The 24,279-nt window shown below is 46.7% G+C and overlaps 1 protein-coding gene across 4 annotated transcripts in view; it reads right to left on the bottom strand.

The window, feature by feature from the left end:
* Window positions 1-779: 779 nt before the first annotated feature.
* The window catches only part of LOC134337716 (multiple epidermal growth factor-like domains protein 6), a 456,826-nt gene continuing 433,326 nt past the window's right edge, over window positions 780-24,279 (bottom strand). For all 4 annotated transcript variants that reach the window (XM_063032924.1, XM_063032923.1, XM_063032922.1 and 1 more), the window contains 6 exons: window positions 22,086-22,214; window positions 14,749-14,877; window positions 9,056-9,184; window positions 8,348-8,476; window positions 6,796-6,924; window positions 780-5,026 (listed from right to left, as the gene is read on the bottom strand). In XM_063032924.1, the coding sequence (XP_062888994.1) occupies window positions 4,947-5,026; window positions 6,796-6,924; window positions 8,348-8,476; window positions 9,056-9,184; window positions 14,749-14,877; window positions 22,086-22,214 (725 nt within the window). In that variant the 3' untranslated portion in view covers window positions 780-4,946. The remainder of the gene's footprint in view (window positions 5,027-6,795; window positions 6,925-8,347; window positions 8,477-9,055; window positions 9,185-14,748; window positions 14,878-22,085; window positions 22,215-24,279) is intronic.

Genomic DNA, 24,279 nt, shown 5'->3' on the forward strand with positions numbered 1-24,279 from the left:
CTACCGAGTCCTTTCAACATTTGATAGGTTTAGATGCTGCCTGACGTGCCGAGTTCTTGTTTATTGCTCTGTATTCCAGCACCTGCAGTCTCTTGTGACTTGATCTCAGGAGGTACATAGTCCTCCATGCCAAGCTGCTCATTCTTGAAGGCCCTTCCCACCTGTGCTCCCTCACCATCTGGTGCTCGTGCTCTCACCCTCCTGTCTTTCCAGTTACCACCATGCCTCTCGTGCTCTAAAGCAGGTGACCACAACGAGAAGAGGCGCTGTCCCACAGTTCCGGCAATCCTGAAGACTGGCACTGACCCTGTGGAATTTGTATGTTCTCCTGGTGGCCATGTGGGTTTCCTCGCGGTTCTCCAGTTTGCTCCGATGTTCAGAAGACAAACTGGTCGGTAGGTTAACTAGCCACTGTAAATTGCCCCCCATGTGTAGGTAAGTGGTAGAATCTGAGAATCAAGGTGGGGGGGGGGAGGGCTGGAAATGACGGGACCATGCGGAGAACCAAAACAAAATGGAATTGACGTGAGAATCATGTAGGTGGGTGGTTGGTGGACAACCAATGCGTCTGTTTCTGTTCGGTAACGTAAAGCGTTCTCCTGATATGAGTGAGCTGCCAGAGGAAGTGGTGAAGCAGGTATAATAGCATCACTTGGATAGATACAGGGAGGGGAGGCATGGAGGGATAAGGGCCACACAGGAACTTTGGATTAGCTGAGTGGACAACAGAGTCAGAGTGGCTTGTGACCGTGTAACCAATGACACTTGGCTCCACGTTGTCCCAGTGCCTGTCAATTGATGATTGACCAAACCATCTCCAATTCAATGAAAAATAAATCATGAAGCCCGAGCTTCAATGCAAGCCAGTCAGAAATGCACTCCTCGCGAGCTGGGTGCTGTGAATCACTGGAATTCATTCTCCAGTCTTCTCTCTCAATGGGTACTTTCAAAACAATGTCTCTGACCAAGCTTCCACTCACCTGCTCTATATGTGACAGTTTGGTTGATACTTGATGCGTTTTATTTTGTCACTAGTATTCTGTGGATCATTTTGATGTAAGATCATAAAGATGCAGCACACAGATAGAGTAAGCAACTCACTAACAAGCAAGACTCAAAGGGAACCGGATCCCCCGAAATGGTGAACAGCAAATTTGACTTCTGCGTTACTAGTTCAGGGAATTGGGTTAGTGAGTTCAGAATCCTTTTATTGTGGTATATGGGGATACAAATACTTCCATTAGAAAACAGTATGTATACAGCATTAAACTGAATAAAACACAAATGACCTGATAATTTATTCATAATAACACCTCTAATTTATTCCTAACTCACTGGCTGGTAAATCTCGCTTAGTGAGAATCCACTCACTTGATCCTGTAGTACCAGTTGACACAAGGCAAACTATTTCATTTTTCTGGTACGGAGAGTATGAAATACGAGCTTTAGGAGAACTAAAGCACATCAGCGACTTATCACGAAACTGTTGACTATCAAGCTGGATTATGTGTGGAATTGCCAGCATTTCCTCACATAAATGCACGCAAACTAGGGATTCCCTTTGCAGATATGTGTAAATCCTGAATCTGCTAAGAGCTGCACCTGGCCTTCAACAAATTTCCCTCTAATCCAGGGTCCCCTACCTTTTTTGAATCGTGGACCGGTTTAATATTGACAATATTCTTGCAGACCGGTCGACCAGGGTGGATGTTCAAGTAGGGTTAAACTCACTTCAACATGTCTTTTACAGTTAGGGTTGCCAACTTTCCCACTCCCAAATAAGGGACAAAAGTAGCAGTCAAATACGGGACACTTGTGTTTACCCCAAGTAAGACCACCATGACCATGAAGCCTCGCGCAGGCACCTGTGTGCGCATGTGTGATCTGCATACGTGCCAATTTTTTTTTCCAAAGATCGGTTTTGGCTTAATCTTCCCGACTATACATACATTATTTCTACTTTATATAGGGTGTGTATTTATCATATCATTCCTGCTTTTACTATATGTTAGTGTTATTTTTGGTTTTATGTCTTATTTGGTATGATTTGGTAGGTTATTTTTTGGGTCTGGGAACGCTCAAATATTTTTCCCATATAAATTAATGGTAATTGCTTCTTCGCTTTACGCCATTTCGGCATGAAGAGTTTCATAGGAGCGCTCTACCTTAGTGGGAGAAATACGGGACAAGGGCGGTCCCGTATGGGACAAACCAATTTAGCCCAATATACAGGATGTCCCAGCAAATATGGGACAGTTGCCAACCCTATGTTCAAGTTAAACAGTGCGTGACAGGGAATGAGGAAAGGTGCAGCTGACTCATGTCGTTTCCTCGCGGCCTGGTAGCACATGCTTTGCAGCCCGGTGGTTGGGGACCGCTGCTGGCGAATGAAGGACTGTTGCCTCCACTCTACAGCCAAAGTTATTCTGACCACAATTTACAACTGCAGACGATGGTTACGTACGCATGTCTTCAGGGACGACATTCCAAGTCATTGTGCAAGAGGACAGGCCCTATGCTCAAATCCTGCAAAGCAAAGGACCTTCGCCAACCTGTCCCTAACAATAAAAGTTCATGAAAAGGCATTCGGAAACAATTCCTACCTGCAGGAAAGATATCCCCTACGTACAGGACAGACATCAATAAATTGAAAGAGTACAGAGAGTATTTACAAGGATGTTGCCAAGTCTTGAGGACCTGAGATATAGGGAAAGGGTGAATAGGTTACGGCATTGGTCCCTGGAACATAGGAGAATGAGGGGAAATTTGATAGAGGTGTACAAAATTATGAGGGGTATAGATATAGTAAATGCAAGAAGGCTTTTTCCATTGAGGTTGGATGAGACTAGAACACGAGTTCATCAATTGAGGGTGAAAGATGAAATATTTAAGGGGAACCTGAGGGGAACTTCATCACTCAGAGGGTGGTGTGAGTGTGGAACAAGGTGCCAGTGGAAGTGGATGCAGGGTTGATCGACAGTTAAGAGAAATTTGGATAAGTACATGGATGGGAGAGGTATGGAGTGCTCTGGTGTGGGTGCAGGTCAATGGAAACAGGCAGAATAACAGTTCAGCACAGACTAGATGGGCTGAAGGACCTGCTTCTGAGCTGTAGTACTCTGTGACTGTATTTCCTATGTCTCAGAGCCAGCACTCTGTAAGGCAGATGTCGATGATGAAATTTGCCATCATGTTGAGTTCATCGGTCACTGCCTTTACTATTCTGAGGAACGGTATATGGAGATCGAGGTCCAGAATGTAACACAAACCCAGGCAACAGTGACTTCCGTCCTCCCGCACACTTCTAGGACCTTGAGCCCTTGCATCAGGAAGCTAACTGTAAGCAGCAGAAGGAGTACACTACCTTCCAACTGTGGTAGATTCTGCACGTCCCACATTGACTCAACAGCTAACCCAGCAGCCACAGAACTAAAGTGGAAGCATGTCACCTTCAAGGCCAGAGCTGTCTAGAAGACAGTGGCACATCAGCTGGAGAAGGTCACCAGGTCGGATCTGGTGACAAGCCAGCTGAAGAGCAGAAAACTGGTTCTTTACAATCATTCTAATGAGTCAGATGATGGATTGTTGAGTTAAAGCGCATGCTCCGTTTCCAATCAACGGCAATGGGAACTTAAATAAAAGGAGGTAAGGGGTGGGAAATCAGTCCTTTTCATTAAGTGGAGCTCCAACTCTTGGTTTCGCCCTGCCCTGCTTCCCTTGATCCAGAACCACTGGTGTAACACTGGGTTATCCTATGAGAGATCCTGGGTCTGGAGAGAGAGAGCAGCAAATAACAGGGTGAAATGCCCCACTCAACCCAGACACGAGGTCTAACAGTGAAGCAGAAATCCGTCTGTTTCAAAGGGTGCAGTGGGCTTGCAGTGTTGTGATCCTTGGAAAGGAAGGCATGGTAGGAGGTGGAATTTTTATTTCAGCATAGGGAATGGAAAAGTTGTAAATTTGTACAAAATTTAAGGACTTTAAAGACACAACCAACATAGAGGGAGAAAGGGAAGGATGAGGATAGGCCTCACAATAATTTGTTGTCCTGCCTTTTGACAAGAGCTTATTGAGCTATTCTATGATAGTTCAGTTTGACTTGTGTCATCACAACCTTCCTGTGGACTGCCCTGAGCTGGTTAATGAAACAAGGGGAAGCATTGCCTGCATGGGGTCATTGACTGAGAGTTAATGTGCCTAACAGATACTGAAGGTAGAATTGGTCTTGAACAGATTGCAGTGTCAATTGCTGGGTCCCTGAATGTCAGAGGCACGTTCTCTCAACGCTGTCACATTCCATTCACCCTGCCAACTGAGTCTCTGCAGATGCCAAAGTTCATCGTTTCCAGACGGGCAGGCAGCTTAATCCATTACAGAGTACCTGCTTCCTTGCTGCCTTGTAGTGATTGCAGTCTTGACGTCAGTGTGCAAACTTCCCACCGAAATGGAAAAGCCACCCTCTAACCAACACTGGATGGCAAATTTGAGGTACGATGTTTAACCACTTCCTCGGTCAGTTAAAGTTGTGCCAGGATTGAAACCAACCTGTAGTCCTAATAATCCCAGTGATCTGGTTCATCTGGGATTTATTTTATAAAAATAAAATTATATATATTGTATATTATAGTAGAAGAAAGGTCTTTAAGGTATCAAGAATATTTCCATTAGCCTAAAGTTCATCGTTAAAGGTTCCAAGGAGATGGCAAAGCCATGAGTTCAAACACCTCCTTTTCGCCTGGACCACAAGGCGAGGCTGGATCCTAAAATCCGTCAGCAAATCCATGTTTTTTTTTAAATTAGCCAAATGGTCTGAAAGATGGTGGGACTCATGCCCAATTCTCCAAACGTACAGTCCCATAATTCTACTTTCAGTGCTGTCTGTCTTCGGCAGGGTGTGGTTTGAGAAGCAGTCTCCTTGACAGCTGCCTTTGAACTTGCTAGGGTGACTACAGCCCTGAGCGGGTGTCTGATACCACATTCCTAAGGGCCGCATCCTGTAGGTGATGAGGTGGTTTTGGAGGTCCTCCTGAAAGCAGACAGCACAAGTTTCATAAACACAAGAGAGTCTGCAAATGCTGGAAATCCAGAGCAACTCGTACAAAATGCTGGAGGAACTCAGCAGGTCAGGCAGCGTATAGAGTCAGGAACAGCTGATGTTTATGCAAGATGCTTTGGCCCGGAATGTTGACTATAGCTGTTGCCTGACCCACTGAGTTCCTCCAGCATTTTGAGTGTATGTTGCAAAGTATTCACATTATCTCCCATTCTAATGGAGACTTTTTGGCCCACTGAGCCTCTTCTGGCTCTCATAATCCCATTGCCAATTCACTGGCCTGTGATTTTCCTGTGTTACAGCATCCAATTAACCCACAAACAAGCACCACAAGAAGACCGCAACCTTGTTGGAGGGTTTGGAGGCCTGTGTGTCTCAATGACCCGGAGAGCTACATTGGCTAGAGTCACAGCCTCATGCTTTGGCTCTTGGTAGGGTCACCCATGCCAAACAGGTCAAAGGGTAGAGGCCAGACTAAGAGTGGCCCACTGGTCCTCCAAGTTGGGGGGGGTGGGGGTTCAGCTCAGGGCTAACAACCTCGACTGGTCAAACAAGTTTTTTTTATAGAAACAGCAACGAAGAATCCTTCTACTTCTATGTGCGACAGAGTGGACAGACAGAGATGGAGGGTCTTCATTGCTGCCCTAAACGCCAGTAGTGTTACAGACAGTAAGTAAGTGGATACATCCCTGGATTGTGAGAGGAAACGAGGAGGATCCAGGGAAAGCCAAGTGGTCACTAGGAGAGCATGCATTCACAGGTAATGCCAGGAAAATTCCACCACTCTTCCCGGGGTAATACAGTGCAGCCTGGTGTTTTCACCATGGAACAGGTGACTGCTGATCATGTGATCCCGCTGCCGCCACGGACAGGCTGTATTTCCCCCTCCTCTGGCCAATGAGTGTGTGTTCAAGATTCTAATGTGGAACAGAAACCTCACCCCGTGCACCAACCTCTCAAAGAAAAAAATACAATGACTACTCAGTAACGTGAGATGCTGCAGATGAAGGGTCTCGGCCTGAAATTGTTTCTTCCTCTCCATAGATGCTATCTGACTTGCCGAGCTCCCCCGTGACTATTCTGCACTGCTGATCTCTGAAGGGTGCTGTACACCTGAATGGGACATTCCTGTATTGAGACAGTGAGGAGAGTCCATCGGGGTCATTCTTTAGCTTAATTGATATTCACAGATCCTGACAGGGTTCTATCATCAGTCAGCGAGATCATTATTGGAGCTCAGAAGGTGCCTGGGACCAGTACGATGGACACTGATTTATTGCCTGAGCAGCAGTCAGCAGCACTTGAGAAGGCCAGAGGGGATGCTGACCATGTAGTTCCTTGACATCCTGTCCTCAAAGTGACTATGGGTGGAGGAACTGGTGAGGAACCATCTCTTGTCCCATGAGAAATGGGAATGGGGTGAGCACAAGAGTAGGAGGCACATTGAAGTGACCATGAAGTCAACTCGGGTTTTGGGACACAGATTAGTAGAAATTTGGAACTCCTTCCTTAAGAAAAATGCAGAGTCCTTGGGAAAATTCGGAATTGAAGTTACCAGACGCAGATTGACCATATTTCGTGAACTGACCAGGTCTGATCTAATGACTTCCAAACTGCGTCAAGCAAGGACAAGAGTGAATCCCACCATGAACACCTCTCCTGTGTCCCTTTATCCCACAGAACCCCCCAGGTGAGCTCCAAACCCTCAGACTTAAGCAATGATGTGGAATACTTCTCCTCACCTTCCTTGCAGGTGGGTCCGATCCAGCCATCCAGGCAAGTACAATGCCCATTCCGAGGGTCACAGTGGGCATCATTGGAGCAGTCACAGCTTAAGGCGCAGTTAGGTCCGTAGCGATTGGCTTGGCAATCTAAAGGAAGGACATGCCATTACTCATAAATTGTGGCCTTTGCTGGAGCTTCAACCTCTTAAGAATAAACTCTGATAACTGTCTTCTGTAAAGCTCCTTCTTATTGATAAGAAGAAAGGACTTGGATAGGTTAGGTGAGTGGGCAAGTTCATGGCGGATGCAATTTAATGTGGATAAATGTGAGGTTATCCACTTTGGTGGCAAAAACAGGAAAACAGGTTATTATCCGAATGGTGGCCGATTAGGAAAAGGGGAGGTGCAACGAGACCTGGGTGTCATTGTACACCAGTCATTGAAAGTGGGCATGCAGTTACAGCAGGCGGTGAAAAAGGCGAATGGTATGCTGGCATTCATAGCAAGAGGATTCGAGTACAGGAGCAGAGAGGTTCTACTGCAGTTGTACAAGGCCTTGGTGAGACCACACTTGGAGTATTGTGTGCAGTTTTGGTCCCCTAATCTAAGGAAAGACATTCTTGCCATAGAGGGAGTACAAAGAAGGTTCACCAGATTGATTCCTGGGATGGCAGGACTTTTATATGATGAAAGACTGGATCGACTAGGCTTATACTCGCTGGAATTTATAAGATTGAGGGGGGATCTTATTGAAACGTATAAAATTCTAAAGGGATTGGACAGGCTAGATGCAGGAAGATTGTTCCGGATGTTGGGGAAGTCCAGAATGAGGGGTCACAGTTTAAGGATAAAGGGGAAGCCTTTTAGGACCGAGATGAGGAAAAAGTTCTTCACACAGAGAGTGGTGAATCTGTGGAATTCTCTGCCACAGGAAACAGTTGAGGCCAGTTCATTGGCTATATTTAAGAGGGAGTTAGATATGGCCCTTGTGGCTAAAGGGATCGGGGGTATGGAGAGAAGGCAGGTACAGGGTTCTGAGTTGGATGATCAGCCATGATTATACTGAATGGCGGTGCAGGCTCGAAGGGCCAAATGGCCTACTCCTGCACCTATTTTCTATGTTTCTATGTAAAGCAGATAGTTTGAACTCTGCCTCATGTTCAGTCATTGAGTGCATCAGTGTCTGTTTGAATGGGGCTGGTTTGAGATGCTGCCGTGTTTCCCTCTGACATTGGAACAGCCAGAAAATATTTAACTGACATATTTGTAAATCATGAGAAAATTATTAGATTTCTGAGTTTAGGACCTGAATGCTTAAGGTCTTGGAAAGTTACAGAATTGGAAAAGGTGTGAGGATATGCAGGCACGCCACAGAGATTGCAAGATTAGCACAGGAGGATTAAGTGAGCTGTTGCTGGACTGGAGAGGATGTGGATGGGTGGGAGCTGGAGCTTTAGCATACTCTCCATTTCACCGAGGGGAGGAGGTGGTCGTTTGGTTAGGAAAACGCTGGAATATGTGGGTTTAGAAACAGTGCATGGAAGGAAAGGGGTATTTGTACAACACTCACCAATGTCACACCTGGTGCCCATTTTCCCTGGGGGACAAAGGCACAGTCCAGTCGCAGGTTCACAAGGAGCCCCATCTTCGCAATCACACAGCTGCCGACAATGGTCCCCGTATCGTCCCCACTCACATTCTGCAGGGGGCCAGAGAGAAAGAAAGCTGAGACCCATATGGAATGATCGATCAATGGCCTTGGTTACTGTAGGGTAGATGGTGCAATTCTACAGTCCTTGAGGGCAAGCACAACCTAGAGGATGGGTGCAATATGGATTGCTCTTCCTGAGAAGATGGTGGAGATAATTACTGTCCCAATAGTTAATAGGTCTCCAGATAAGCACTTGAATCGCCAAGGCTGTGGATCATGGAAATTGGATTTGTATTAATGGATGTGATGGTTGGCATCAACATTGTGGGCTGAAAGGAAAGTAGTACCCTAATTAATGGAGAAATGATGCAGCACCATAAACCAACATGTCAACGAGAGAGGGGAAAGATATCTGAGGATGTTGACATTGGCCATTCCACGTTCTTGAGGCATGAACTCAGCGACAACGTGCTAATGCCGTGAATTGCCCGGTTCCTAAACTTGATGACTGCCGGTTAGCTACACGTGGCAGCTCTGGCCTGAGGCCAGGTCAACCAACAGACTTGTGTCATGGGCAGCGACAACCACACAAAGCATGTTTGTGTGGCTGAGTGTTTTGTCCATTACCTGTCTCACAGCGCTCTCCGTGGTAACCAGCAGAGCACAAACACCGGCCAGCCACAGGGTCACAGGACGCGCCGTTTCTACAGTCACACGGGTGTTGGCAGTTGGATCCGTGAAACCCAGGTGGGCAGACTGTGAACAAATACAAAAGTCGCAATCAGTACTGCCCCACATCAACAGGGTTGAGCCTGTGGCCAAGAGGCATGGAAACTTCTTTCTCTGGGGGGTATTGCGTGACACCTTTTCAAAATTATAGAGAATGAGGTTCGTACGGGAAGGTGGAGCTGAAGTAGATCAGCCATGATTACCTTGACTAGAACAGCAGCCACAGTGGACTGAGTGACCTCCATTTGCTTATCCTGCTAACGTTCTTGCATCTGCTATTAGGAACAAAAAGGATTTGGCCCTACTAATTCTTTCCATCAGTACAGCGCGAAGCAGAGCTGTTAGCATAACGCTTTCCTGTGTCAGCTGTAAGGGCAGGATTAATTTCCTGCTACTGTAAGTTTTTATGCTGTTCCTATCACTCTGTGGGTTTCCCCCATGTGCTCCTGTTTGCTCCCACATTCCAAAGTTAGGGTTAGTAAGTTTGCGCTGGAAGCATGGCGACCTTGTGGGTCGCTCCCAGCACATCTTGGACTGTGTTGGTTGTTGATGCAAACAATGTAAACTCTGTATGTTTTGATGTATCTGTGGCAAATAAGGCTGACCTTTCTTTAAGCATGTCCTGACCACAATGGTATTTTACATGGACCGGGGGAGGGGATCTTGGTGTCTCATGTGACCTTGTCGAAGGGATTATTTGGCTCCATACTACAAACAGGGTCGTACTCTACAGCCCCAGTCCGATGACCTTGGATGAGGTATTAAATGAAGGCTTTCTAGTACGGTGCAACATGGGTGAAAGACAGAGAGCTTCTATTCCGGGTTCTGAAATGATTCCTCAAGTAGCATTATGAAATAATGATAACGTAATTATGGGAGTTTGCTGTGCCAAAATTAGTGGTCACATTTCATCTGGAATATCCTGAGGCATGAAAGATGCACAGGAAAAAAAAATCCCAAAACCAGTTTTCGGAGGCTCTATCACAGATACACACAGAAGTTACCAGCAGGCAGCCTCCCATCTTCAAGTGTCTCTCTTAGTTGAAAAGTCTGCCACACCGTCATCCACCACCTCTCCCCGGCTCTAATATTTTTATAACTGGTAAACAGTGTCCAAAGATCACCAAGACAAACAATGATGTTGCACAGATCATTGTAAGTGTTCTTCTGGGATTCTGTTCACCAGCCAGTACTGGCAGAAACTTCCCTATGACCCCAGCTGCACGGCCTGACAGCTCACCTCCTGTCTTGGGATCTTCAGCCTGGTTTCAACTCTACTAACGTTAGAATAGTTTGAGAAAGAGAAAACTATCTTGATTACTGGAGGCTCAAAGGAACTTGACATCTCTCACTCTAACACTTTCCTTTGCACTATGCCCTCCCCCTCACTCCTTAAACCTCCCCTTGGACTGATATATTTGCTGTTGATTTACCTTCTCTCCTCCCTACATCACAGTCTGAGCTTTTCACTAATGTTTCCAAATTAGAATATTATTTGCTTCCTATTTTATCCAGAACCCTTGCGCAATTTCAAGTATCCCAAGGGCAACCTTCCGGTGTTAATGACCGATGAGAATCACACAAGGTCACATGGTCCAATCTTAGAAAAGGAAAGCAACACTATAATTGACGTTCCTGTCAATATTTCAACATACTTATGTGGGGATCTTATAGGAAGCTGAAAGGCCATATTCTCCTTCAGGTTTTGAATTTGAATTTATTTAAATCTTACATCCGTCCCACAATGTGAGGGCGTAAAAATCTTTACACCACAATGTACAGACGTAAATTTATAAGTCTAATGGCTTTTAGAAAGCAGCTGCCCCATAGCTTGTTGGTCCTGGCTTTAATGCTGCGGTACCGTTTGCCAGATGGAAGCATCGGAAACAGTTTATGGTTGGGGTGACTGGTGTCCCCAATGATCTTCTAGGCCTTCTTTATGCACCTGCTGCTGTAAATGGACGGAATTTCACGTCCACAGATGCACTGGGCTGTCCGTACCACTCTCTGCAGTGCCCAGCGATCAATGTTAGTACAATTCCTGGACTGGGCAGTGATGCAGCCAGTCAGGATGTTCTCTCTGTAGAAGGTCTTGAGGATTTTGGGGCTCATGCTGAACTTCTTCAGTTACCTGAGGTGGAAGAGACGCTGTTGTGCGTTTTTGCCACACAGCCGGTGTGGACAGTCCAGGTGAGATCTTCGGTGATGTGTATACCGAGGAACTTGAGCATCAGATTGAGAGGTTTTATTTCCCTGCAGCAAAGAGGACCAGAAGTGTCGCGGTGGAGATTTTTAAAACTGGGGAAGCACTTGAGGGGGTTTAGCCGGCTGGTGGTGTGGTGACATCAGCACCGAACTTCAGGGGCACATGGTCCTGGGTTCGTATCTGGCCGCTCCTTGCATGCCTGTCATCTGTGCTGGGTTGAGCATCGAGCTAGCAATTCAGCCTCGTTTAAAAATAAAACAGACAAATGCTAAAGAAACAGCAGGGTTGCCGCCCGATGCACCTCGAGGCACAGAGAAGAATAACAACAATCTGATGGGGTAGGTGAGAAGTTTCTGTTGCAGGAATCCAAAATCAGAGGTCAGATTGATAAAGAATGTACCCTTAACAGTCATTGTGGTCTTCCAGGGAAAGGTCTCAACCCATTAAGTGAAATTTACATCTTTATTTAAGGAGAATCTGTTGACCATGTGAGCTCTGCACAGGTCAGATGGATTGTACATGAAGGAGCATTCACTCTGGCAAAGACCATTTGGTTTAAAAAGGCCTGTTTTATACTGAGCTTTTCCTGTAGCTTTCTACCCATGTCTGAATTCTGAGCTGTAGTACAGGATTTATGACAAAAAAAAATCATTTTGTCCATTGCCTGATATCTGGATAATACAGACAGGTGGTGTTGTGGATGATGAGGTAGGTTTTCAAAGCTTGCAGAGAGATTTAGGACAGTTAGAAGAGTGGGCTGAAAGATGGCAGATGGAGTTTAATGCTGAAAAATGTGAGGTGCTACATTTTGGTAGGACTAATCAAAATAGGACATACATGGTAATTGGTAGGGCATTGAAGAATGCTGTAGAACAGAGGGATCTAGGAATAATGGTGCATAGTTCCCTGAAGATGGAATCTCATGTGGATAGGGTGGTGAAGAAAGCTTTTGGTATGTTGTCCTTTATTAATCAGAGCATTGATTATAGGAGTTGGGTTGTAATGTTGAAATTGTATAAGGCATTGGTAAGGCCAAATTTGGAGTATTGTGTACAGTTCTGGTCACCGAATTATAGGAAAGATGTCAATAAAATTGAGAGAGTACAGAGGAGGTTTACTAAAATGTTGCCTGGGTTTCATCTCGTAAGTTACAGAGAAACGTCTTTATTCTTTGGAGCATAGAAGGTTGAGGGGGGACTTGATAGAGGTGTTTAAAATTATGAGGGGGATAGACAGAGTTGACGTGGATAGGCTTTTTCCATTGAGAGTGGGGAACATTCAAACAAGAGGACATGAGTAGAGAGTTAAAGGACAAAAGTTTAGGGGTAACATTAGGGGGAACTTCTTTACTCAGAGTGGTAGCTGTGTGAAATGAGCTTCCAGCAGAAGTGGCTGAGGCAGGTACGATGTTGTCGTTTAAAGTTAAATTGGATAGATATATGGACAAGAAAGGAATGGAGGGTTATGGGCTGATTGCAGGTCGGTGGGACTAAGTGAGAGTAGGAGTTCGGCACGGACTAGAAGGGCCAAGATGGCCTGTTTCCGTGCTGTAATTGTTATATGGTTTATATGGAACAACAAATGTATATGTGATTGTTGAAGGTGAAGCTTCTGGTGTTGTTGAATCCCAGCAGCAGGTGGCGCTATAGTACACTGAATAGCACTGAAGTGTATCCTTGTGCAAGGGAAATGCAAGAATTCTCATTCCAAAGATCCACAATCCTGCCCAGCTCCTTAACACTCTCATCCTATTGAACAGTTTCCCTGCTTAAGGAATTATTCCACTTCCCTTTGAACTTCACAGTGGCACAGCTGAGAGAGCAGTAGCGCCACAAGTTCAGCTCCCGACTCTGGTGCTGTAGCTGTGGAGTTTGCCCGTTCTCCCTCTTGACAACCGGGGTTTCCTCCTGAGGCCCTCCGTCGAATGGGGTCGACCATATGGGTGTTTCATGCTGGCTGACTACGTGATACGCAAGCCAGGGCAGTACGATATGGAGAGCGAGCTGTTGCCCAGGCAGCAGGCACCCCCTCTCCACGCAGCTGATGAATCCAAAGGAACGGCAGAGACCGATACAGTTTGGCACCAGCAACGTCGCAGGAGTTGCCTGTCGGCATTGACTTCAACACAGGACTGCCTTAGGGACTCCAGCTCCTGATTTTGCCTCCGGGTTTAGTCCCAGAGAGTGGGTCCAGCCGCAAGGCAGCAGAGGTAGGTTTCCTCCTAGTGCTGCAGATTCCTCCAACATTAGAAAGCTGAGCAGATTGGTGGATTAACTGAACCAAATAGACAAGTGATTAGTAGAGTTTGGGACTACGAACTACTCCGCTGATCAGGCAAAGTCCGTGGAAGGAAATGGACAGTCAGTGTTTCAGTGCTGCCAAAGCGTCTCGGCCCGAAACGTCGACTGTTTACTCTTTTCCATAGACGCTGCCTGGCCTGCTGTGTTCCTCCAGCATCTTGTGTGTGTTGGTCAGTGTTTCAAGTGGGAAACCTTTTCACCTGGACTGAAATACAGAAGGGAGATAACCAGTATGAAAAGGTAAAGGGAAGGGGTGGACCAAAAGCTAGCAGGTGATAGTTGAAGGCGGGGAGATAGATAGGGTGACATACAGCTGCAGGTGATAGAATCTGATAGTAGAGGGAGGTGGAGCATGGAGTCAAGTAAGGGAAGTGGGGAGGGTGGATGGAAATTGGGGAGAGGGGCATGAGTAGAAGGAACTGATAGTGGGCAGAGGACAGGAAGGAAACGGTGATGGGAGGGGCGCAAGGTGAATGCAGGAAGAACTCAGTAGTGCAGGAGGAGGGAGAAAAGGATCAGAGGGGGTGTGGTTTATCTTAAATTGGAAACTCCAAAGTTTGTGCAACCACAATGCAGGCAGAAGTGCCCATCCCTAGAAACATTCTTCATCTGAAGAACCTTCCCTCGGCACTTGTCACAGATTTTTCCGTCTCCATTTTACCCCCTGAAGCAGCCACCGAAGTTTGCAGTGTTTAAGATGGAGGATGTTCACAGGCAACGAAGGGATGGGCCACCAGTACTGGCTTTGCTGGCCGTGACCTCATCTCTGCCAGCTGGACTGAAATCATCCACAACACCCAGCATCTTCTTGGAGGTGGGGGGGTAGCTGAGTGCCGTAGCATGGTGATTAGCACAACACTTAACAGTACCAGTGACCTGGGTTCAATTCCCACTGCTGCCTGTAAGGAGTTTGTATGTATCTGGTTTTCTGCACAGTCCAAAGGGATACGGGCTGATTAATCATTGTAAATTGCCCCATGATCAGGCTAGGGGATTAAAACAGGGGATTGCTGGACAGCGCAGCACAAGGGGCTGGAAAGGCCCTCTCCGCGCTGTATCTCAACAGATGAAATTAACCAACTTACCATGCTCACAGGATTGTCCATAATAGCCTCTAGGGCAGCGGCAGTGCCCAGTAACTCGGTCGCAGCTCGCATTGGTGTGGCAGGCGCAGTCCAGCTGGCAGTTCGCACCGAACTTCCCAAGGGGACACTCTGGAAAACAGAAACACCGTGACCACAGAGTTCATCAAGGAACCGGAGGAAGCAATTGGTAGGGATTAATGGTGGAGAGGTGGAAGAGAAGGAAATAAAGGGAATATCTGTAAGTGAATGAACAGCAGGAAGGATAATGAAAAGCAAAAGTGGGTATTGATGGTTAAAAAAAAAACCACAACATGGGGGAATTTTCTGACTGTATCAAAGCAACAGAAAGGGGAACTTGAAAACCAGCAAATTCCACAGCTTGAGTTAAGGGAAGGCAGGAATGACATAATGCGTGGAATACCCTCATCCACGCCTGTTCCAATCCTTGTGGCCTTAATCAGTGCTCCGCACACCCCCCACCCACCCCCTGCCATTACTATAGCTCACTGACTGAGAGCTGGTTACAGTCCAAGGAAAATGGAAAAAGCCCTTTCCAACTGTTTAGTAACTTGATCCTCAGACTGCTGGCTGCCTTGGGCAGGGGGATGTTCAATCTCCCAGGTCTGCCTGCACTATTGCAAAGTTTCTGTTGAAGCAAAAATGAAGTTGCTGAGGAAGAGATGATAAACATAACATCTGCAGAATGTAGCAAAATATTCTCTCAAAATAACTAAAAACAATGCATGGCCAAGTGACTTCCTAATGTGCTTTAACAACTCCATGGTTCTTGCTTGCTAGTCTCTGCCATCGTGGGTTTAGCTACAACAGGAGGATCAGATAACTCTGAAAGGTCACACTGTTAGCAATATGCTCCCAATGTTCATATTTTGAAGGCAAGAAAAGAGGAAAGTGTGGAGTGGAGAGCGAGTTTGTAAATCTGGCAGGAGCAAAGGATGTTGGGAATGGCGAGGGTGGAGCTTGTAGAGGGGTGTGGGACAGGTGGCAGAGGAGTTGTTCCGGGGCAGGGAGTGGTGTGGGTGCAGACACACCCCGGCCTGAGACACCAGGCAAGGTCATTTGATTCCAAACAGTCAGTTTATTGTTCACTGCAGAATGTCTCCCTGGTGCTTCCCACTCCCTCCCCTCACCCTTCCTCATTTCCCAATCATGATTCCCCTTCCTCCTGCCCCCGCTTCCCAATCTCATCTACAATAGAGACCCATATCAGAATCAGGTTCATCATCAATCACGTCATGATTTTGTTTGCAGCAGCAGTACAGTGCAAAACATAAAATTACTATAAGACTGTGCAAAAGTCTCTCTCTCTGTCTTCCCTCTCTCCCCCTTGGGGCTAACCTCAAATAATAATGAGGCAGCCTACAGAGAGGAAGTCATCACCTTGACACAATGGTGTCAAGAAAACAACCCATCCCTCAATGTTGCAAAAACTAAGGAGCTGGTTGTGGACTACAGGAGGGATGGAGACAGGCTAACCCCTATTCACATCAATGGATCTGGGGTTGAGAGGGTGAACAGCTTCAAGTTCATCAGCATCCACAGCACTGAGGACCTCGCGTGGTCTGTACACACCAGCTGTATAGTGAAAAAGGCACAACAGCACCTCTTTCACCTCAGACGGTTGAGGAAGTTTGATAATGGACCCCCAAATCCTAAGAACTTTCTACAGGGGTACAATTGAGAGCTTCCTGACTGGCTGCATCACTGCCTGGTATGGGAACTGTACCTCCCTTAATCGCAGGACTCTGCAGAGAGTGGTGCGGACAGCCCAGCGCATGTGAACTTCCCAGTATTCAGAACATTTACAAAGACAGGCACGCAAAAAGGGCCCGAAGGATCACTGGGGACCTGAGTCACCCCAACCACAAACTGATCCAGCTGCTACCATCTGGGAAACGGTACCACAGCATAAAAGCCAGGACCAGCAGGCTCCGGGACAGCTTCTTCCACCAGACCGTCTCACTGATTAATTCATGCTGACAAAACTGCATTTCTGTGTTATATTGACTGTCCTGTTGTATATACTATTTATTATAAGTTAACATAAATAGCACTTTGCACATTTAGACGGAGATGTAATGTAAAGATTTTTACTCATGTATGTGAAGGATATAAGAAAGAAAGTCAATTCAATTCATATACATATATATGACTTTATCTATAATGAGATGTCAAAGGATACCTGTTACCTCTTAACAGGTACTTAAATGAGAAAGGTTTAGAGCAGGGGTTCCCAACCTTTTTTATGCCATTGACCAAAACCATTAAGCAAGGGATCTGCAGGCCCCAGGGTGAGAACCCCTGGCATAGAGGTGGATGGAATTGGTGCAAGCAACTGGGATTACTATTGGTAGGCGTAGATATCATGGACTGAAGAACTTGTTTCTATTTTATACAGCCCCTTGGATTTCCCAACAGCCAGTGAAAATACCGGCTTCGGAAGACTGAGGCAAGATCGACTTTAGATATCAGAAATATATTGGAATACAGTATGTGCCCAAAACCTGGTTGGAAGCGAGTTTTTAAATACACATCTTAAATGCATAGAGTAGAGGTGAAGATGTTGGAACCTAGAGGCTTGGCGTAAACTACAACTCAGACAGCAGAGTTTTATAAGATGCCCTCAAACCTGAAAGCCTCTGACCTGGCCCTCAGCAGATTGCGGATCTCAGAGTTCATCCAGAGCTTCTGGTTAGGGAAGACTCCGGATGAGTTTGTGGGGACACACTAATCTACGACTGTTTTTATCAAGTCCATGTCAACCGTGGCGTGTTTGTTCAGCTCCTCTGAGCGTTTGAACATGGCCCAGTCTACCGACTCGAAGCAATCCCATAGCCACTCCTCAGCCTCCTGCATCCACCTCTTTGTTGTCTTTGTCTCTGGAGCCTTGAGGACAGCTAAGTCATCAGATTTCCCAAAATGTGGTCTGGGCATGGAGCGGAAGGCATTCCTAATCATAGTGCAAAAGTGATCGACTGCACTGGGACCCCTGGTCTGCTGGGAATATGTTGATGATAAGAGATATCTTCAAACAAGTTGAATGAAATCCATGACTATGATTTGAAAGGCGTCGGGATAGGCTGTTTCTTGTTTGCTAATCATGATATTGGGTAGTGGGTAGTGGCTCCATATGTCACTACTATAGGGCGTGACAACCCTGCCTTACACGAGTCCTGGGCTCAACTGGCTCTGGCTGACAGTACCCGCTGTGGGCCCCTGTCCAGGGTTACGGATCCCACTGCCTTGTGGGTATCTTTAGGAGAAGAGAAGGCTAAGGAGTAATCCCTACGCAAATCCGGAGTGGAGCCCCTAAGGCGGTTGGATGACATATCACGTCACCTCCCGGCAGCTCCTGCAGCCAAGCTGATGCCAAATGTACTGCTTCGCATTCCTTTGGACCACATCCACGAGACCGAGAGGGGGATCTTGATGTCTGGGCAGCCCAGGATCTCCATATTTATTGCCCAGGTCTGCGCCCCGGAACAGGCGCATCCATTGTCTACTTAGACGGAGCCATGAATGAATCACGATACTCAATGTATCAAGTGCTTTTTAAACATCTGCCAATAGCACTATGTGAATTGCAGTCAAGATAGCATAAGAGAACTTTCTTGGTAGGTAGAATGGTTGGCACTTAATCATCAGATCTTCCAGGTTGAGGGAACAAGAGTGTGCAAGATCACTGTATTCGAAAAGCACAATAGTTTATCAGGAAACACTGACTCCCCCCACCACCACGTTTTGCTTTCTCCGAATCAGCAGTCCAGTCTCAAGAAGCCTTCAGATCTTACCAACGTATCCAGCATGTCCAGAGTGATCCATCTCTCTGTGAAACACAGAACACAGCAATTCCTCATTTCCCTCCGGTACAGCAATCTTGCCATGACGTCCTCAATCTTGTCCTCCAACGACTGTACATTTGTTAACTAGGTGCTGGGTAGGGGGAATTTCATGCCATGGCATTTCAATCTGGCATGAAGTCCTTCCTTCCTCCCTCTCTTTCAGCTGTGGTGATGTAGCTTTGTCGACATACCTGCATGCTTGAAAGCTAAGTTCACCAAGTCCTTCAGGAGATAATGAAATCACTAGTTCATTAAGACATTAAGATACTGGCTGATTTACGGAGGCAGTGAGAAACGTAGGTGGAGTCCATGGATGAGAGCATGTGCTCAGCTGTGTCCACAACTCCTTGTTGTTTGCTGCGGTCATGGGTAGAGCCGTTGCCATACCAAGATGCGATGCAGCTAGACAGGATGCTTTCTGTGGTACACCAACAGAAATTGGTGATGGGAAAATTGGTGATTTCTTCAGTCTCATGGTGAAGTCAAAGTTCTATCCATTGTCACTTTGTAGGTTTGGCTACAGAACCTTTTGGTTCAAATGTTTCCTTAGCAAGATATGGAGGAGAACCGACCAGCCAATGCCACAGTGGATGTGCATGAAAACCAGCAGTAAGGTGAGTTCATCACCAGGAGGAGACACTGGATAAAGACTAAACTGGGCTTGTACAAATATTCAGCACCATGACCAAACTATCAATAGCCTCTAGCTTCTACTAAGTGTGGAATGGAGTTGAAAACCTGATTCAGCACTCTGGGGATAATTTTTTGTTTATTATTGTGGAAAATTAAAATTATTGAAATGTTAAAAATTTTTGCTCAGAGCTGTCTCAGAATAGATTGATCTGGACGGGTTTCCAATCAATCTATTCTGTGACAGGTCTGATCAAAATCCTACTTGGAGGGATTCAAGTAATTTAGCAGGAATTTGGGAAGTAATATAACAGGTTCAAGGATCTTGAGGAGAAAGGGAAGGTGGAGTAGGCAGTATGTTTCGACGGCAGCAGGTTGAAAAGTCATTGAGAGTAGGATGGAGCGAGCTAGAAGCAAGTCTCACAAGTGAGATGAGTTCATGTATAATGTGGGACTTGATGGAAAAGTAACACAGGGAAGTTTTTGGGTTGGAGTATCAAAGGTGTGCATTCTCAATCTTGGTATTATTTCTAATCAAGAACCTTCAAAGAAAATAAAAAAAGTACATATATTAATACCCTTGGAATGTTTCTCCATCGCATCCAGGACATTCTCAAGGAGTGATGCCTCAAAATGCACCATCCATCAGTAAGGACCCTGTCACCCAGGCCATGCCCCCTTCTTATTGTTACCATCAGGGAAAAGGTACAGGAGCCTGAAGGCACACACTCAATGATTCAGGAACAGCTTCTTCCCCTCTGCCATCCAAATTCTGAATGGACATTGAACCCATGAACACTACCTCACCACTTTTTAAAAAAATTTTTGCACTAATTAGTTAAATAAACATTATATAAATATATATTTATTTACTGTAATTCACTGTTTATTTTTTCTCTATTATATATTACATTGTACTGCTACTGCAAAGACAACAAATTTCATGACATATGTCAGTGATATTCAACCTGATTCTGATGTTTATTCTGATGTCTACAGGAGATTGTTCAAAAACTCCTGGAAGCTCGAGAGCAGGGGTTCCCAACCTGGGACTCCTCGGTTAATGGTAGGGGTCCATGGCGTAAAAAGGGTTGGGAACCCCTGCTTTTGAGCATTCTTGGAAACTCCAGAACAACCCTGGAGAACTGGCAACCAGCCATTAAAAGCGTTACAAGTGATAAGGCAAGTCTATCCTTTAAGCTCTGCGATCCGAACTTTAGGAGTGATTGTTTTCAATTTAAATTTGACTTCTGATCAACCATAACCACAAAATTTCAAGTTCAATTTTAGTTTACTCGATTGTCTTGGTACAAAATTCCAGGAATTGTCATCAGCTTCATGTAAGTGCTTCTGTCAGGGACTTTCAGGCTTCTGTGAGTAACATCATGTGGGAAGTGCGAAATTGTCCATTTTGGCAAGAAAATTCAAAGAAGCATGTTATCCAAATGGTGGGAGATGACAGAATCTCAGGTGATTTTTTATATTTTCTGCCTGATGGGAGCTGGGAGTTGGGGGTGGGGAGTGGGGGACAGTGGTGTGAGAAGAGGGGTGGGTGAGGTCTTTGATTATGCTGGCTGCTTTACAGGGGCAGTGAGAAGTGTAGACAGCATCCCCGGAGGGGAGGCTGGTTTTCATGATATGCTGAGCTGTGACCACAACTCTCTGTCGTCACGGGCAGAGTAGTTGCTGTACCAAGCCGCGATGTACTACGGGATTAAGGTCCTGGTACACGGTTTGCAAAATGTGCAGGTACAGAAAGCAATGAGGAAAGCTAACAGAACGTTATTATTTATTGTAAAAGATGAATTCAATGAGGGTGTAGAGGAGATTTGCCAGGATACTGCCTGGATTGTACAACATGTCTTATGAAGATAGGTTGAGTGAGCTGGAGGAAAGGAGAATGAGAGGTGACCTGATAGAAGTGCACAAGATGGTAAGAAGTGCAGATCAAATGGACAGCCACAGATGTTTTCCCCATGGCACAATTGGCTAATATGAGAATGCATAATTTTAAGATGATTGCAGGAAAGTATGGGTGGGAGGGTTCCAGCGGTATTTCAATTTTTGCACAGAGAGTGGCAGGTGTATGAATTGCAATGCCAGGGGTATTGGTGGAGGCAGATACATTAGGGACTGTGGTAAACCATATATATATGTTGTAACTGGGTTACCTGCCTGGACTCGCCCCTCTGCTGACTGCTCCTGTGGCTCCTCCCACAGACCCCTGAATAAAGGCGATTGTGCCACTGCTCCTCCCTCAGTCCAGGGCAGATACTCAGCATGGTGGAGGTCACATTTTACTGCTGATAAAAGCCTTTCAGTATTCAGTACTTCCAGTCTTTTGGAGTTATTGATGATGCATCAGGGACGTTGAGGTAGTTCTTAGATAGGCATGACAGAAAAATAGAGGGTTATGTGGGAGGGAAGGTTTAGATTGATCATAAAAGATCAGCACAACTTCATGGCCCCAAGGGCCTGTACTGTGCTGTATTTTTCTATGATTCTTGAATTACAAAAGGAGGAAGGTTATGCTTCAGCAGGTTATCTGAGGTGTCTTGGAGAGGATGTCTGCTTGTGAAGGAACCTAGAAGTCGCTGTTTAAAACTAATGGCTCATCCACCAAGGGCAGAGATGTTAAAAAAAAGACCTTTGCTCTCAGAAGATCTTCAGTGTCTGAAATGCTCTTCCTCAAAGGTGGTAGAAGCAGAGGCTTTGGATATTTATAAGGCAGAGGTGGATGGATATTACTGAGGTGACCATTGGATCAGCCATTATTTTACGGAATGGAGGAAAGAAGTTTGAGTGGTTGAGTAGCCCCCCATTCCCAAAACTTGTATGACCCCTCACCTTGCTGACAGTGGGGTCCCATCCAGCCCAGGCCACAGGAACAGGAGCCATTGATTGGATTGCACCATCCACCATTTCTGCAGGCACAGACGTTCTGACACCTGTCACCGAACCTGTCTTTGGGGCACACTGAACACACAAAGCAGTGGGTTATGTTACAAGCAACATCCACCGATGCCGGGCCACCGTGAGTCTGAGGCCAGAGCTCAGATCTAACATCAGGTTTCAGTCCAGGACCTGGTGAAGGCAGAGTGTCACACCTGGTCTTTGGACATATGGACCTACATCGGGTCACCTTATGCAGCCTACGGATATAGTAGATTCTTCTCAGATCACAACACCACACCTCCCGCTGCCACTTTCCAGGATAACATACCCATTCATACATCCCAGCCCAGGACCATTTAACCTCTTCATATTTCCCTCTCTGCACCACCTATCCTGTGAGCTGAAAATCATGCTCTTCCGCTCCACCAGCCTCTCCCTTCACCAATGACCTCTGCCCAAGATCTTTCACTTCTTTATACAAACCATTCAATACCCCACATGTTCACACAGCTTCTTCACTTGCTACCACACACACCTTCACCCCTCCCTCCACCAGCAGTGTTGGGCAAACGTCTTGGGCACATATATATGGTTAAGGGTGCCTCAGAGTTTTTCACAGTATTGTATATTGTTAAAATACAAAGGTGGTTGGGAAACAGAAATAAGAGTACTGAGCTTTGTATTAGCTCAAGACTATTAGTGTTATTTTGTAACTGTAAAGATATAATATGCAGTACTGTGCAAAAGTCTTGACATCCTAGCTACATATATGTACTTACACCCCCCCACATACCTTCATATCTGTTCCTACATCTTGACCTCTCCTCACATTCTTAACCCTCCCCACACCTTCTCTCGTCCACTACATCCTCACCCCCACTCCTTCACCCCCCTTACATTCTCAGCCCCCACTCCCTCACCCCTACATCCTCACCATCACTCCTTCACCCCTCCCCTACGTCCTCACTCCTCACTCCACCCCTCCCCTATATCCTCACCCCCACTCCTTCACCCCTCCCCTACATCCTCACCCCCACTCCTTCACCCCTCCCCTACATCCTCACCCCTCACTCCCTCACCCCTCCCCTACATCCTCACCCCTCACTCCTTCACCACTCTCCTACATCCTCAACCTCAACTCCCTCACCCCTCCCCTACATCCTCAACCCCCACTCCCTCACCCCTACATCCTCACCATCACTCCTTCACCCCTCCCCTACATCCTCACTCCTCACTCCACCCCTCCCCTATATCCTCACCCCCACTCCTTCACCCCTCCCCTACATCCTCACCCCCACTCCTTCACCCCTCCCCTACATCCTCACCCCTCACTCCCTCACCCCTCCCCTACATCCTCACCCCTCACTCCTTCACCCCTCTCCTACATCCTCAACCTCAACTCCCTCACCCCTCCCCTACATCCTCAACCCCCACTCCCTCACCCCTACATCCTCACCATCACTCCTTCACCCCTCCCCTACATCCTCACTCCTCACTCCACCCCTCCCCTATATCCTCACCCCCACTCTTTCACCCTTCCCCTACATCCTCACCCTCACTCCTTCTCTCATCCCCTACATCCTCACCCCTCCCCTACATCCTCAACCCCCACTCCCTCACCCCTCCCCTACATCCTCACCCCTCGCTCCTTCACCCCTCTCCTACATCCTCAACCCCCACTCCCTCACCCCTCCCCTACATCCTCACCCCTCACTCCTTCACCCCTCCCCTACATCCTCACCCCTCACTCTTTCACCCCTCCCCTACATCCTCACCCCTCACTCCTTCTCTCATCCCCTACATCCTCACCCCTCCCCTACATCCTCACCCCTCACTCCCTCACCCCTCCCCTACATCCTCAACCCCCACTCCCTCACCCCTCCCCTACATCCTCAACCCCAACTCCCTCACCCCTCCCCTACATCCTCACTCCTTCACCCCTCCCCTACATCCTCAGCCCCCACTCCCTCACCCCTACATCCTCACCATCACTCCTTCACCCCTCCCCTACATCCTCACTCCTCACTCCACCCCTCCCCTATATCCTCACCCCCACTCCTTCACCCCTCCTCCACCCCCCTCCACATCTTCATCCCCACTCCTTCACCCTCCCCTACATCCTCAACCCTCTCTACACTTTTACCAC

The sequence above is a fragment of the Mobula hypostoma genome, chromosome 25 (assembly GCF_963921235.1).
Source record: "Mobula hypostoma chromosome 25, sMobHyp1.1, whole genome shotgun sequence".
NCBI lineage: Eukaryota > Metazoa > Chordata > Chondrichthyes > Myliobatiformes > Myliobatidae > Mobula > Mobula hypostoma.